The sequence below is a fragment of the Octopus sinensis genome, linkage group LG5, assembly GCF_006345805.1.
Source record: "Octopus sinensis linkage group LG5, ASM634580v1, whole genome shotgun sequence".
In the NCBI taxonomy this organism is placed as follows: domain Eukaryota; kingdom Metazoa; phylum Mollusca; class Cephalopoda; order Octopoda; family Octopodidae; genus Octopus; species Octopus sinensis.
The window spans coordinates 73671358-73687271 of NC_043001.1; the positions used below are offsets into that span (position 1 = coordinate 73671358).

Genomic DNA, 15914 nt, shown 5'->3' on the forward strand with positions numbered 1-15914 from the left:
CCAGAGGACTATGCTGAACTCTACTATCAACTTTGGGATGGTCTCTATGGCTTATGCTCTTCCTAATGCCAACCTCCTTGATTATGATGAAGATGAGGAGGATGAGGATGAAGGTGTGACAGGAACAGAGCCAGAAAGACAGTGAGTTAAGTGGTGAAGACTGAATTCAAGAAATTGAACTTCATGAAGGAGCTGTTAAAGAACTATGATGAGTGGTGATTCACAGGAAAAGATCCATGCACCAGGGGGAGCATAGTTAAATGGTTGTTGAAATAGCGGTAGTGGTAAAGGATACTATGTATATGGGGGATCTTATGCCCATTATATTCCTGATTGTCTCCATCAATTGGAGAATGTAAGCTACTGTATATGTTATTCTTTGGGGGTTCAGTTGATACCTGTGTATGTGGGTATTTTGAAAATACCTCAAGGAGTGATGACCATGTCCTGTATAGTTACAGGCTGCCCTTTGGCAAGATAAAGCACTCATTCAGGGATATGGCAAAGTTATGTGACTGCAGTATGGTGAACTCAATTGAGCCAACAGTGCTTCTTACATTCATGCTGAGCAGAGGAATCCTAGAAAATCAATGTTCAGGATCACCAAGACCTATCAAGATATTATCTGAAATGCCTCCATGGTTGTGTAATCAGCTAATGAAAGATTCACTATGACTCAAGCTCCCAATTAAAATTCAAAATAGAATTGGACAGCGACAAAGAATCATGGGAATCTGTGAAAGTAGAGAAAAAAAATGTTGATACCAGCAACAACCATACTTGACTGACCTCCAGAAGGATGAAAGGTAAAACTGACCTTGATAGAATTCAAATTCAGAACATAAAAAGCAGGAAGAAATACTGTGAAGAATTTTGTTCAACTGCAGTAATGGTTCTGCTGGCTCACCATCTAAATAAATGATGGTTTCAAATTTGGCATAAGGACAGCAATTTTAGGGGAAGGGGATAAGTTTATTACATCAGTCTCAATGTTCAATTGGTACATATTTTATTGACCCCAGACAGATGAAAAGCAAAGCTGACCTTGGTAAGATTTGAATGGAAAATATAAGAGACGGAAGAAATGCTGTTAAGCATTTTGCCAGCATGTTAACAATTCTACCAGCTTGCTACCATAATAAATGACAATGATAATTCCTTCATTTAATAATAATTGTTTCTAATTTAGAAATAAGGCCAACAAATTTGAGGGGAGGGGCTTAGTCAACACCACTGGTCCCAGTACTTGACTGGCACTTTAATTTATCAAACCATAAAAGGATGAAAGGCACAGTTAACCTCAACTGAATTTGAACTTGTAAAGAACAGGAAGTAATACAGAAAAGCATTTTTTCTAATGTTCTGATGATTCTGCCAATCTGGAATTTAAAGGTTGAGCATTGTAACGATTTAGAATTCAAAACAAAAGTTTGCAATTTCAAACTGAGGAAGCGTTAACTTACCTTAACTACACTAATGGGTTTCCTTGAAAGATGATATGATGAATAGCATAAAAAAGTAGATACCATAATGAAGAGTTTATATCTGCAAAGAACAACATTATCATTAGATTTTGGTTTATAATGTGAGTGTGTGTTTGTATATCTATAATTATATATGAAAATCGTGATTATAAGATGACAGTTCTTTTAGAGAGACACCTGATAAAATTTCATCTTTTAATCATCTTCAGTTGGTTGTTAATTCTTTTTTAACAAATTAGATATTAGGATTTCCTTACCGTCTGGTTTATGTGTTACAGTTTTGCCCCTGCAACCTCCACCCTCTATCTTTTCTTCATTCCATTCGCTCTAATAAAAGACTGGAGATGGCAACGGAACTTCTATGTAATTTCTTTGCCAACTCAATGTATCAGCCAAAATTCACACAACAAACTACCATGTGGTCCCTTAAAATAGGGAGCACATGTTTTAAATATTAAATCTCAGAACAAGATACCTCAATTCAGACAGTCCCAGCAAGAAATACAGACAGCTCCAGCTACTTTGTTCAATCAGCTAACCCCATATGCATAACTTGCAAAAATTATTTAACATCAAACAACTTACTTGTTTTTTCAAATGTAATACTTTACTCCCAAAAGTAGTATTGAGATTGCTAACCTCTTATTCACAGTTTCATTTCAAACAGAACTATAGCGATGAAATATTCAAAATTGAATGCTAAAAAATATTTCAGATCAAATATTTTAAATGTACAAATATAATATGGGTTAAATGGTTTCATTTGATCATAGTTCGTAGTAATACTTTCCTTAAACTTAGGATTAACATATCTCGATTTTAAAGGGAGTAGAACTTTGTTGAAAGACAGTTGGTTACATTGAACTAGTTGTGCAACTTGCATGATGACTTAACCAAATTTAAGGTTTCACAACTAGGAAGACTATCCAGACAGAATATCAGCTTTAACCCTTTTGATACCATCTCATCTGAAATAGCCCATAGTTTGAACTTTAAAGAGGCCGAATAGTTTGGCTGATTTAAATACTAAAGGGTTAATATAAGCAAGGAATTTGGTAGGGGGAAATCAATAAACAGGTCTGTATTTTGAAAGAGAATAATGATTTTTAATTCAAACAATTTTGCTGATATAGATTTTTTTCAAACAAAGGGACAGGTGTGCATATCATTAAAAATAAAAATAATCTGTCCTCTCTGGTTGCTAGCTGTTCTCATTTGCCTAACATTAATATTTTACATATATATTTGATAAAGATATCAATAAGGTGTAATTCTGTCATTTTGTGCCATTTCTTGAAAGGGGGGAAATTATGTCTATAATTTGAAGAGGTCCTCCTAAAAAGAACAAAATATAAATGGAATAAGACTTAAAATTTCATATCACATTATATTTTGTGAGCAAAAGGCCAAGCAGAAAAAAAATTTCCAGTAGAGAGTTTTAATGTGAGTTGTCAGTAATGAAATGATGGGAGAAAGGGAGATGTTTATGATTATGTTGATCTACAGTGAATAAATAAAAATAAAGATAGTTTTCATCAACAGCCAATTAGTGGGAAAAAAAACTCTTCAGTTTGAACATGTGTAAGAAATTACAATGGACACTGTTTGTAGAATTAACCTTTCTATAACCATATTTCTAATAAATTATATGGTTCACGTATTTCATTATTTACATGATTTACATTTGACAGATATTTGTCCTCATCTTGTTTGTTGTTAACACGTTTCAGCTGATATACTCTCCATCCTTCATCAGGTGTCTTGGGGAAATTTTGAACCTGGTTTCTCATTCCTAAGGTATTTTTCAATGTTATTATTATTCAGGTCACTGCCTGGAATCGAACTCAGAATCTTGAGGTTAGTAGCCCATGCTCTTAACCACTATGCTATATGTCTGGGCATATGGTGTAGTGGTTAAGATTCCAAGTTTGATACCAGGCAATGGTCTGAATAATAGTAATAATAATAAAAATAACATTGAAAAATACCTTAGGAATGAGAACCCAGGTTCGAAATTTCCCCAAGGCACCTGATGAAGGCTGTAGAGTATATCAGCCAAAACGTTGTGTTAACAACAAACAAGATGAGGGCAAATATCCGTCTAATGTAAATAATGTACATAATTCCTCATCTCTCAAATATAGAACTGTATCACATATTTCAATTGTTTTTTTTTAATGGCCTAAAATTTAAATATATTTTATAAAACAACAAACTTTTTTTTTATTTAGTTAAATGGTTCTCAACTGGAATTCATATGACTCCTGGTGGTCCATGTAAGACTTTTGGAGGTTCATGCAAGTAAAATAGTAAATTGAGGATCCACAGTAAGGGTCCATGAAAATATTTTGCTTTAGATGTATTTATTGCAAGAAACAGCTAAGTTTCTTTCTCTAACGCTTTACGTAGTTCAACCTATACAAGGTAATGTGTGAAAAACAAAATAGGAAATTTTGTAAGAAGCTTCTATAAAACTAGTTTTTAAACATCAAATGACTATGGAGGTCCACCAGAACAGAATAGTAATCAAAGGGGTCCACAGGCAAAAAATGGTTGAGAACCACTGATTTAGTTGGTGATTGTAACATTTAATAAACGTTTTTTTAAATGAAATTTTCATTAAAGGTTTTAATTAACATATAGCACTTTAAGATGTGAGGTTTTATGTGCTAAAACCAGAAGTGGTGTCAGACAAGTTAGTATTAAAGGGGCTGATATAAATCCTAGGAAATATATTATTCTTCATTTGTTCTGATAATTCTCATATTTGAAATTAAGTTTACCTCTTTTAAAAACTATCACAGTTTTTCTGTAGCTCTGGTTAAACAAATATTCAAATTTAAACAGCTATTTGTATGCTTAACTCTTTTGTTAGCATATTTCTGTAAAACAAGAAGGTTTTTCTTTCTTTGAAAATAATGAAGGATTTAGTAAATAACTGCTATTATTAAGCTGGTGTTTGGAACATACCTGGGCTTTACTCTCATTCAACACAACAGCTGAAGGTTGGCAGAAGCCTCATAGCTGGCCTTGAACCAGATGGCTGGACATGATTGGGGAAGACCTCCAGAGGCTGAACATCACTTTGGAGGATACAGAGGGGCTGGCACAGGAGTGTCAGTGATGGAGAGCATTGATGGACCTGGTCGGCTCTATGCATGATGATGTCTCTGGGACCACTAACCTGAGATGACTTAAGCCCCATCAAGGAAGAGCAAGCAGCAGCATCAGAATATTGAGGTTTTATATAGGTAGCTGATGGTCCAGCACTTTCTTTAATCTGGATAAATTATAGGGAAACTTGAAATTCTTGTGACTGCCAGTCTAGTTCAGTGTGCACCCAAATGTGGCACTATGTGTACTCTGTGTTTACATGCATTATTTACATTGTACTAGTTAGTGGCAGCATTTGTTACTTTTAAGAGTTCCTCTGCTTATTTAACTTAAAGTTACCCAAAGCTATGGCTACTACAAGTAAGAGAAATGAGAGCATCTGTGGTTGTGTCAGATGTAAACTACAAATGTTTAAAGAAGAATGTGCAAAACAAAAAAAAAAGCTCTTAATTCAGGAACCACAGAGCAAGATATCAAGAGTTGAAGAATTTAAATTACAGACCTCACTAGTGTTGATGTCATGAAAAGAAGGCACCCAGCACACGGTGAAAAGTGACTGGCATTCAGAAAGGCACCTAGCCATCAAAGCTGTACCTAAGCTGACATTGGAACTCGATGTAGTCCTAGGGTTGTGGGATCCTGTCAAACTGTTCAGCCCATGTCAGCATCAAGACAAGCATTAAATAATGATGATGATGATGATGTATCTAAATGAACAGATACAGAAATAACATTCTCTCATCTCTGACAACCTGTAGCTCACTTATATATGTTATTAATAACAAAGCAGATAAAGTGAGATTTTCTTACAGTTTTAATAGATTTAAATCCCAGTACAAAGTCTTTATCAAGCCATAGACTTCAAAAATATTTCAGTTTTTCCATTAAAAACAGTTTCAGCTGCTTAAGGTTTGTAACACACATTATACACACACACACTCTCACATATGGCACCTTGATGTACACCACAGCAAAATTATTAATGCTTCCCCCACCCAACTGAAGAGGTTTTTGTCTTGAAGAGCCCTCATGCTGGTCCATGTAAAAAATACCTGTGCTGGTGCCTTGTGAAAAGGCACCCAACATACTCAGTAAAGTAGTTGGCATTAGGAATGACATCCAGCCATGGAAACCAAACCAAATCAGGCTGGAACTTGGTATAGCTCTCCAGCTTGTCAGCTCTGGTTAAACTGTCCAACCCACACTAGCATGGAAAGTGGACGTTAAATGATGATGAAGATATAAATAGATATACATATATATCATCATCATCATTTAATGTCTGTTTTCCATGCTGACATGGGTTGGATGGTTTGATGGGGCCTGGCGAAGCAGAAGACTGCACCAGGCTTCACTGTCTGTCTTGGCAGGGTTTTTATGGTTGAATGTCCTTCCTAACATCAACCACATTACATATATATGCATATATAAATACACACACACACACATATGAATGAGCAGCAGAGATAGAGTAGGGTTAAGCACATCTAATGAATTTGTTTGAAATATTCCTGATGAATAAATAAGTATGAAGAGGTGGTTTTTACGTCGACTGGATTACTACATTAAATGTGTAGTTTAAGTTCAGGAAAATGAGCAGTAAAACCAAGTAAAAATGGTGTGGTTGAATTTAGAGACATGATTTTATTGTAGTCAAAATAGTGGCAGAGGAAGAACAGAGATCAATAATAGTTCAAAGAAGTGAAAATACATTCACAAGGAAAGGCTTCTGTATGTTGACTATGACTTTAATAGTGAGCACTATTAACAACAAATACAAGTGAAATAATGTCACTAAAAAAGAAGAGCAAAGAGTAAAGGAAATAAATCAATAATAATAATAATCCTTTCTACTATAGGCACAAGGCCTGAAATTCTGCGGGAGGGGACTAGTTGATTACATTGACCCCAGTGTTTGACTGGTACTTATTTTATTGATCTCAAAGGGATGAAAGACAAAATTAACCTCACCGAAATTTGAACTCAGAACGTTGTGATGTGCGAAATACCACTAAGCATTTTGCCCGGTGTGCTAACAATTCTGTCAGCTCGCTACCTTAATAATAATAATGATGATGATGATGATTTCATTTATTTGCTACCAGGGTGAAGGATGAGGGGACAATACAATGACAGAAATAAAGTGTGGGGGTTTACATATAATGAAATAAGATAATTATATATATAAAAAAAAGAGAAATGTAAGAATAATGGAAAGAGAAGGACTTATACAGAGGTTTAAAAAAAGGGGGAGGGGATGATAGAGATGTAGCCCTAATAATAATACTAATGCAGTACTAGACAGTGACTCTCATGGGTTCTTAAATGATGGGAAGTGTTAACATGTACATGTTTTGTCTTGGTGTGAAAGATGGGCTATAGCAAATATTCTGCTTAATACCACAGATTTGCTAATCAGTTGCTTGACCATAACCAGTTAAGTATGTCCCTTGGTGGCTGATGATATGCACATCTCTAATCATGAACAAGAGTAGTTGGGGAGTATCATAACCATGCACTGAAAGAAATTCTTTGGAGTTTGAATAATTCATTTCTGGAAATATGGGTGTTTTGTTCATCATCCTTAAATATCCCTTATTCAGGGATTTGAGCAGGATGGGCTACTTGTCCTGAATAAAATTCTAACTGGGTTCCACCTGTAAGGTCATGTGCTGTTTATCTTGATATGAAATCACCATGTTGTGCATATATGGTTGTGATGCATGTACTTGGTGTACTCTTATCAGACATGTAGTCATGATGGGCTTCATACACTTGTAACCTAGTGTCACTTTAATTGTTTGTACTTCTCCCTCAACTCAACAATAACAATAATTTCTAATTTTGGCACAAAGTCAGTGATCTTTCAAGAATGTGGTTAGTTGATTATCTCAACCACAGTGATCAACTGGTACTAATAATCAATAACATTTGTTGCAAGCAAAATTTCACACTATAAGGCCCCAAAAATGTAACCTTTTTAGATGGATAGGTTGTGGAGCCATCTAATGTGACTACTCAGAAGGCTATAATATCATTTGACAGGAACATGGTATAAAGAAATACATGGAACAAAGTGGTAACTTTAAATATCTTTAATGTGGCCACACACACACACACACACACACACATATATATATATATATATATGTATATATATATATATATAAGCTGAATGATAAGTGGAGATGGTTTGATGCGTGGAGGCCATGGTCTTCTCCTGTGCATTGCTTCCTATCTACTCACTGGCGTGTGGTGTGAGAGAGAGACTAGATCACGTTTTTACTGTCTGACATCTTGGCAAGAAAAAAGAAAAGAGATGAATCTCTGAACCTTAATGTTCCTTAATGCTCTCTATGTGCCAGTTTGTTTAAACCCGCCGTCAAGGGAGGTAACTGCACCTACACCTTAATCTATTTCAGAATAAATTTAAAAAAGCTTGTATTAATTAGATTTATAATCAATACAGTTTCAGAATGTAGAGGTATGTTACTAAATACTGCAAGTATTTACATCATCACAACCAGTTCTGTGTATACACTGTCCTTTTAATAATAATAATAACTATTATTATTCTTTCTAATTCTGACACAAGGCGAGCAATTTTAGAGAGAAGGAATTATTCAGTTACACCAGCCCTAGTGTTTTTGATTGGTGATTGGAGCTTTATTTTATTGCTCCTGAAAACATGAAAGACAAAGTTGATCTTGGAGGGATTTGAACGCAAAACATAAAGAGTTGGAAAAAATGCAACCAAGCTTTTTCTCCTATATGCTAACAATTCAGACAGCTCACTGTCTTAATAATAGTAATAATCCCTTCTACTCTAGGCACAAGGCCTGAAATTTTGGGGTAGGGGGCTAGTGGATTACATCGACCCCAATGTGTAACTGGTAATTATTTCATCAACCCTGAAAAAATGAAAGGTAAAGATGACCTTGGCAGAATTTGAACTCAGAATGTAAGGATGGATGAAATGCCACTAAGCATTTTGCCTGGCATGCTAATGATTCTGCCAGCTTGTCACCTTAAATAATAATAATAATATAACAATATTTTCTTTATTAACCACAACGGGTTCACAAAAAACGTTGGAGATAGTACACGACAATATAATGTGTGGTTACATAAAAGGCATGTAAAAAGTTTATAAAGAAAAACAGTAGCAATATAAAATAATGATAATGAATAATTCTTCAAAAGAGGGAAACTTTCTAGGGTTGCTTATGAAGACCCTACAAAAATCATGGTTGCCTTGATCACTAGGACAAGTGCCTTCTCCACATTGCCCTTCTTCAACTCACAAGTGCATGCTTAGAGTAGACTTGTTTACTTGGACTATTCTTGCAACATTCACCCACCTTTTAAGAAGATTGCTGGGAGGTAGCACTTCCCTCTCCACCCCACTTTTCCTTTCCAAGTGAAACTTGAAAAAGTTGATGACATCTAGGCCAAAAAGGAAAGCATCTGTCTTCAGTCCTTTCAATGTGGTCCATCACACAACCGCTTTCACTAAGGCTATCAAGCAAAAAAAAGACAGCCTGCCCATCTCAGCCAAAGGAAGGTGGTGGAACTATTTTCACAATGGACTTAACATGATAGCTAGATCTGTCCTACAAGTGACAGCAAGCATTTGACATAAACCCACAAGTCAGAAATGCATGGGAACTGGACAAGAGTGTGCAGAACAGCTTAATAATAATAAAACTGCTCTTTTGGGGACAGCAAAGATTTTGAGATTGGCACTTGGGTGTTAAGTATCTTCCATGATACTTAACATCTCGCTACCAAGTCTTATAATTTGTGGAAAAAGACCCTGAGAGACCTTTGAAAAGAGCTCGCTGTTTGCTCTCAAGGAATTAACAACAGCAAGTAAGGTCGAGAGCTCTAAGAAATAAAAATTAATGATGATGATAATAATAATAATAATAATCCTTTCTACTTTAGGCACAAAGCCTGAAATTTTGAGTGAGAGGGCTAGTCAATTATATTGACCCCAGTGTGTAACTAGCACTTATTTCATTGACCCTGAAAGGATGAAAAGTAAAGTCAACCTTGGTGGAATTTGAACTCAGAATGTAAAGATGAATGAAATGCCATTAAGCATTTTGCCCAGCATGCTAACGATTCTGCCAGCTTGCCACCTTAATAATAATAATAATAATAATAATGGGAAGCAATAGGAATAGAGGAGCTAAGGTGTGTCCTTAGGAAGGCTCATAAATGGAAAACCCCAGGACTGGATCGGATCCCTAACTTCTGGCTGAATTGTTTGACAGAGGTACACGAAGATCTCGCTGCATCTCTGTCTGATGTCATTCAGAACCCAGAGCAAATACCTGCTTGGCTGACTGAAGGAACCACCTACCTATTACCTAAAACCGAAGACACAAAAAACCCAAAGAATTACTGGCCAATAACATGTCTCAACACCACCTACAAAATCCTCACATCCATAATATCGGAGAGAATGTACGCTTTCCTTGAACAAAACTCTATCCTTCCACAAGCTCAAAAAGGTTGTAAAAGAAACTCTTATGGGTGCAAAGACCAATTGCTCATAAACAGAATGATTGCAGAGAATTGCCGGAGCAAAAACAAAAACCTGAGTATGGCATGGATAGACTACAGGAAAGCGTATGACAGTGTCCCACATAAATGGATACTCAAGGCCCTTGAGATATACAAGATCTCTCCTGTCGTCTCAAAATTCTTAGAGAATAGCATGACCATGTGGAACACACATCTCTTTCTAAGCCATAGTAATGGAATGAGCCAGTCCAACAGCATCAACATCAAACGAGGCATCTTTCAAGGTGACTCCCTCTCTCCATTACTTTTTTGCATGGCACTGATCCCACTCTCAAACAAATTGGATAGTACCAGATATGGGTACAAAGTTTTTAGTAAGTCAATAAACCACCTTTTCTATATGGACGACCTAAAGTTGTTTGCCAGGAATGACCAAGAGCTAGAAGGGCTGCTAACAACTGTTAAAGAGTTTAGCAATGATATCGGAATGGATTTTGGCCTTGATAAGTGTGCTAAAGCAACTTTTGTAAGAGGCAAGCTCAGGCAAACAGCTTCTGTTAAATTAGATATTGACACTACCATCAAGGAACTTGACCCACAAGAAAGTTACAAATACCTAGGAATCAACGAAGGAGATGGTATACATCATGCTACTATGAAGGAAAAAATAAGAAAGGAATACTATAGGAGAATAAGGCTTGTACTGAAGACTGAACTCAACTCCAAAAATTGCATTGAGGCCATTAACACCCTGGCACTTCCAGTAGTCCAGTACAGTTTTAACATCATTAACTGGAACCTTACGGAACTCCAACGCTTGGACAGGAAGACAAGAAAATTACTGACATCCAAGAGCATGCACCACCCTAAGCATGTAGACTGCCTGTACCTACCTAGAAGCAGCAGGGGGAGAGGAATGATGCAATTAGAGCTGTGCTATAAGACCTCTACTGTAGAAATGAACAGGTACCTATCTAGTACAAAGGACTGGATGCTGCGACTTGTGTGCGAACACAAAAGCAGCAAAAAGCTGCATTCTATTGTCAAGGAAGCTTATAAGTTCGAAAGGGAACTAGACATTAACCTTGAATCAGATAAAGAGCCGGAAACCACTGCTACCAAGCAAGCAAAGCGAATCAAGCAGACTGCAAAAAAGAACGGGCAGAATCAAATTGAGAGGCGGTGGAGCCAGAAGCCCCTGCATGGACAATATATTCTCCGAAGCCAAAATGCTGATGTAGACCAAGCAACAACCCATCAGTGGCTGAAGAGTTCTGGATTGAAAGCAGAGACTGAAGGCTTCATACTGGCAGCACAAGATCAAAGCTTGTTTACCAGAAATTACCAGGCTAACGTTCTCCGAAACGGTACTGACCCTAAATGCAGATTCTGCGACACATTTGACGAAACAATAGACCATCTCGTTTCGGGATGTCCTGTGCTGACACCAAACGAATACAAAAATCGCCACGATAGGGTAGGACAGTATATACATTGGAAGATATGTAAACACTACAAATTCGGCACTCCTGCTAACTGGTATGAACACCATCCTCAGCCAGTTGTTGAAGGTAAAAATGTCACCATCCTCTGGAATTTTCCAGTCAACACTGACAGAACGATCAAGGCTAATCGACCAGACATAATTGTTAAAGACAGGGAAGAAAATACCTGCAGACTAATAGAGGTAAGCGTCCCCATTGATAAAAATGTATCTGTAAAGGAATTTGACAAACTTAGTAAATATAAGGACCTGGAAATCGAAATACAAAAGATGTGGAATCTTAAAACAAAAACTGTTCCTGTTATTGTAGGTGACCTAGGTATGATAAAAAAGGGATATCAGAAACACCTAGACAATATCCCTGGAGAACCATGTCTCAAGGAAATCCAGAAGATTGTGCTAACAAGTACTGCCCACATCCTTAGAAAAACCCTATCAATGTAAATGTTTGTGTTTGTATTACATGGAGATGTTTCTCTACTTCCCCTCCCCAAGCTTTCAGCTATATTTCAACAACTCTTAACCTTCACTTGCCCTAGGGCGCTGGGTGTGCCCCGGCAAGTGATTGCATCAAACATGCAGATTAAAAGTAAATGACAATAATAATAATAATAATTAAAAAACAAAAAAACCATGTTCTGGAAATTAGCTATAAACTGCTTCAACAATTGTTGATTTAAGCAATGACAGTGGATGATTGTTGATTTAGGCTATGATAAATAATATCACATTGTATTACAGAGCTGGAATGAATAATTGTTTATTTAGTTCTTTTAGTAATTGTGATGGTTTAATCCGGGAAGAGATAGAAGTGCCTACCATCTTTGAAAGCCCTCCAAAACTCAAGAGATCTAAACAGTTGATGTTTAGCTTGGTCATATAGGAAGTCAATGTTTGAAGGAAAAACACCTGGTGGTGGTGGTGGTAGGGGGAAGAAAATTCTTGGGTTGATACCCTGATGAAGAAGGATCTATGTACAGTATTTAGTGTAGGGCCTGATGTAAAGACACAGAGCAGAGTGCAAATAAGAAGAGTGTTGGGTGGTGAATGTGACATGCAACCAGCTAGTTTAGAGTGTCATAGTGATAAATTAGGCAGAATGAGAAGTCATCATAGGCCACAAGTTGTAGTCTTATAGTAAATTTTTACCAGCCAGTTGGATGGCATTCCTTTAGATGTAGGTTATGTCGGTGCAGTATTTTTTTGCAGGTTTAACTTGAGCTTTGTAAGAGAATCAACAGGGGAATGGAGTTAAAGTATTTTCCAACCCTGAATAGGAAGGCTAATTTAGCGCTAGTATCATGAAGAAATGAATACAAAAGACTTTGTAAAGTGGCTGGTATTAAGAAGGGAATCTTGCCAAAACAGAATCTGCATAATGAGACATGATCTTCCCAAACCATCCAGGAGGGCAGTAAACCAGAATAACTGACTAAGGCCATGATATATCTGTTCAATCCATGCTGTTATGGAAAGGGGAACATAAAATGATGGTGGTGGTGATGTGTGTTGCTAAAGATTAGAGAAAGTGAGGGAGATTGTTTCCTTGATATAAACAGTAATTTTGTCATTGTGCTATAGAAGAAGACAAGATCATGTCACACCCACACTGGAGAGTCTTTGCTGTTGTCTGCAGGGCCAGTGTTAGAAAATTCAGTGCTCTAGGCTAGTGTATTCCTTTCTCTCAATCATGACTATTTATTAAATACAGCTAGGAGCAGTAGCTTATTAATATATAGTGTACAATAGGGTGGCGAGCTGGCAGAATCATCAGCATGCCAGGTGAAATGCTTAGTGGTATTTTGTCTGCCGCTACGTTCTGAGTTCAAATTCCGCCGAGGTCGACTTATCCATTTAGGGTCGATTAAATAAGTACCAGTTATGCACTGGGTCGATATAACCAACTTAATCCGTTTGTCTGTCCTTGTTTGTGCTCTCTGTGTTGTGGTAAAGAAATAGGTATTTTGTCTGCTGTTACGTCCTGAGTTCAAATTCTGCCGAGGTCGACTTTGCCTTTCATCCTTTCAGGGTCGATTAAATAAGTACCAGTTACACACTGGGTTTGATGTAATGGACTTAATCCCTTTGTCTGGCCTTGTTTGCCCCCTCTATGTTTAGGCCCCTGTGGGCAATAAAGAAATATAGTGTACAATAGTTTGGCTGGTGATTTAAACTATAACCTACTTTTAGATGAAATAACCACATTTTATGATTAAAGTATATCAATGTAGAGTAACATGCTTTTCTTAAAATGGCAACATGTGTTAACACAAATTATTTTACAGGCAGAATACTGATTTCAAAGTTTGGCACAAGGTCAGTAATTTCTGGGAAGAAGTAAAGTTGATTGCATAGACCCTGGTGGAACTTGAACTCAGAATGTGAGGACTGATGAAATGTTGGTAAGCATTCTGCTTGGTGTGCTAACGATTCTGCTAGCTCGCTGCCTTTTACAGGCAGAATATTAACCCAAACTCTTCACCCTTACTAATCATAAATCCTGACCATTAACCCCTCTAATTCCTGAGCCAAAAATACTTACTTTAATGTTCTAATAAATTTTTTCATATGTCAGTAAAATAAAACAAAGTGGTGAGTAACATGTCTCAATGCTAGCATAACCAACGTATCCTCATTCTATCTCGACCTGCTAGAAATAGTAACAAAATCTTTCTTGAGTCTCACTATACATCTTAAAAATAGGAGGAGGTATATGTATCTGGGATAATACAGTTTTGAATATATTATACTTTAAACAAAGATGGGATGATTGTGGTTTGAACACCTTTGATCATAGGTTTGTCCAATCAGGAGTGTCATGTGGTTAAACACCACCACCACCAACAGCCATTCTGCATCTGACTTCTCATCTACATAAAAGTTTTAATGGGAACAGATCACTAATAAGCAGACAAGTGTCACGGGCCAATGAGAGAGCCTCTATGTAGTCATTTGAGCAACCAAATATCTCTCAAACCACTCTAGCATCTTAAAGAGCAATACAATGAGCAACATAGTCCCTTAGATACAGAGGAAATGGTCATGATTGGAATGTCCTTGAACAGAGCTGATCTGGGGGCTAAATGACAACATAGAGACATTTTATACATCACTGAACAAAGGTATATAGTTAGACAGGCATGGTTGTGTGGTTAAGAAACTTGCTTAGTAACTATGTAGTTTGGGGTTCATTTCCACATCTTGGGCAAATGAAATCTACTATAGTCCCTAGCCGAATAATGTATTGTAAGTGAATTTAGAAGACAGAAACTGTGTGGAAGCTATATATATATATATATATATATATATATATATATATATAGCAGGAAATGTATCAGGACATGAAATGTAAAAGCCGGACTGGACTATTTTATGCGCAACTCCATTGTCTCCCGAAACAAAAAGGATGCCAACCAACAACAATATATATATATATATATTATATATATATATATATATATATGTATATATATATATACCGATGAGTGTGTGTGTCTTTGTGTCAGTGGTTGTCTTCCCAACTTCACTGCCTGACAACCGGTGTTGGTTTATGTGACATAGTGGTTCGGTAAAAAAAAAAAACGTATAGTACCAGACTTAAAAATCAATGTTAAGGTCGCTCTTTTCGACTAAAACTTTTTAAGTCAGTGCTTCAGTATGGCCACACTCCAATGGCTGAAACAAAGTAAAATATATGTTGTGGTAGAGACATATAAGCCACGTAATGAGTTTCATAGCAGTTTGTTTTTTCAACAGATGTCACGAATATCCATGTAACATTAATCAATAATAGAAAAAAAACACAGTTAAAAAAAGAGAGAGAGAGAGATAAAGAAAGACGTTGAGAAATACAATGAAGAGAGTTTTACATACGAAAATATGTAAGATTTGTATGTAAACAACGTTCTCAATGTAAATGAATAAACAACGTCCCCATATTTGAAGATGGGTCGCAGTTGGATTTTAATCGACTCACTTCTTGACTAATAATTACCTTATATACCCTGCCACGTTGATCACATGGGTTCTAGGAGTGCCTGGGAAAGTGAAAGACGCAACCCCTTCCTTCAGACTAAACTATTACAATACAACACACATAGGAAGACGTCACATACGAGGGGCGTTCAATAAGTAATGCCCCTGACCCACTTGCAGTTGTTTGATCTAGCTGAAATTTTGCATGTGCACTTATTTATACCTCTATAGATTAAGTGGCGAATCACAGCTCTGAACTAATTGTGGTTTCTGATTTACAGGTGTTTGAACTGAGTCAAGTGTGA

General features: G+C 36.7%; 1 protein-coding gene across 4 annotated transcripts in view; it reads right to left on the minus strand.

Annotated features, from left to right (window-relative positions):
- Positions 1-15914, minus strand: part of LOC115211948 (glucose-6-phosphate exchanger SLC37A2-like) — an 87393-nt gene that overhangs the window by 67086 nt on the left and 4393 nt on the right. For all 4 annotated transcript variants that reach the window (XM_029780711.2, XM_036502753.1, XM_036502752.1 and 1 more), the window contains exon 2: positions 1464-1545. In XM_029780711.2, coding sequence (XP_029636571.2) covers positions 1464-1545 — 82 coding nt within the window. The remainder of the gene's footprint in view (positions 1-1463; positions 1546-15914) is intronic.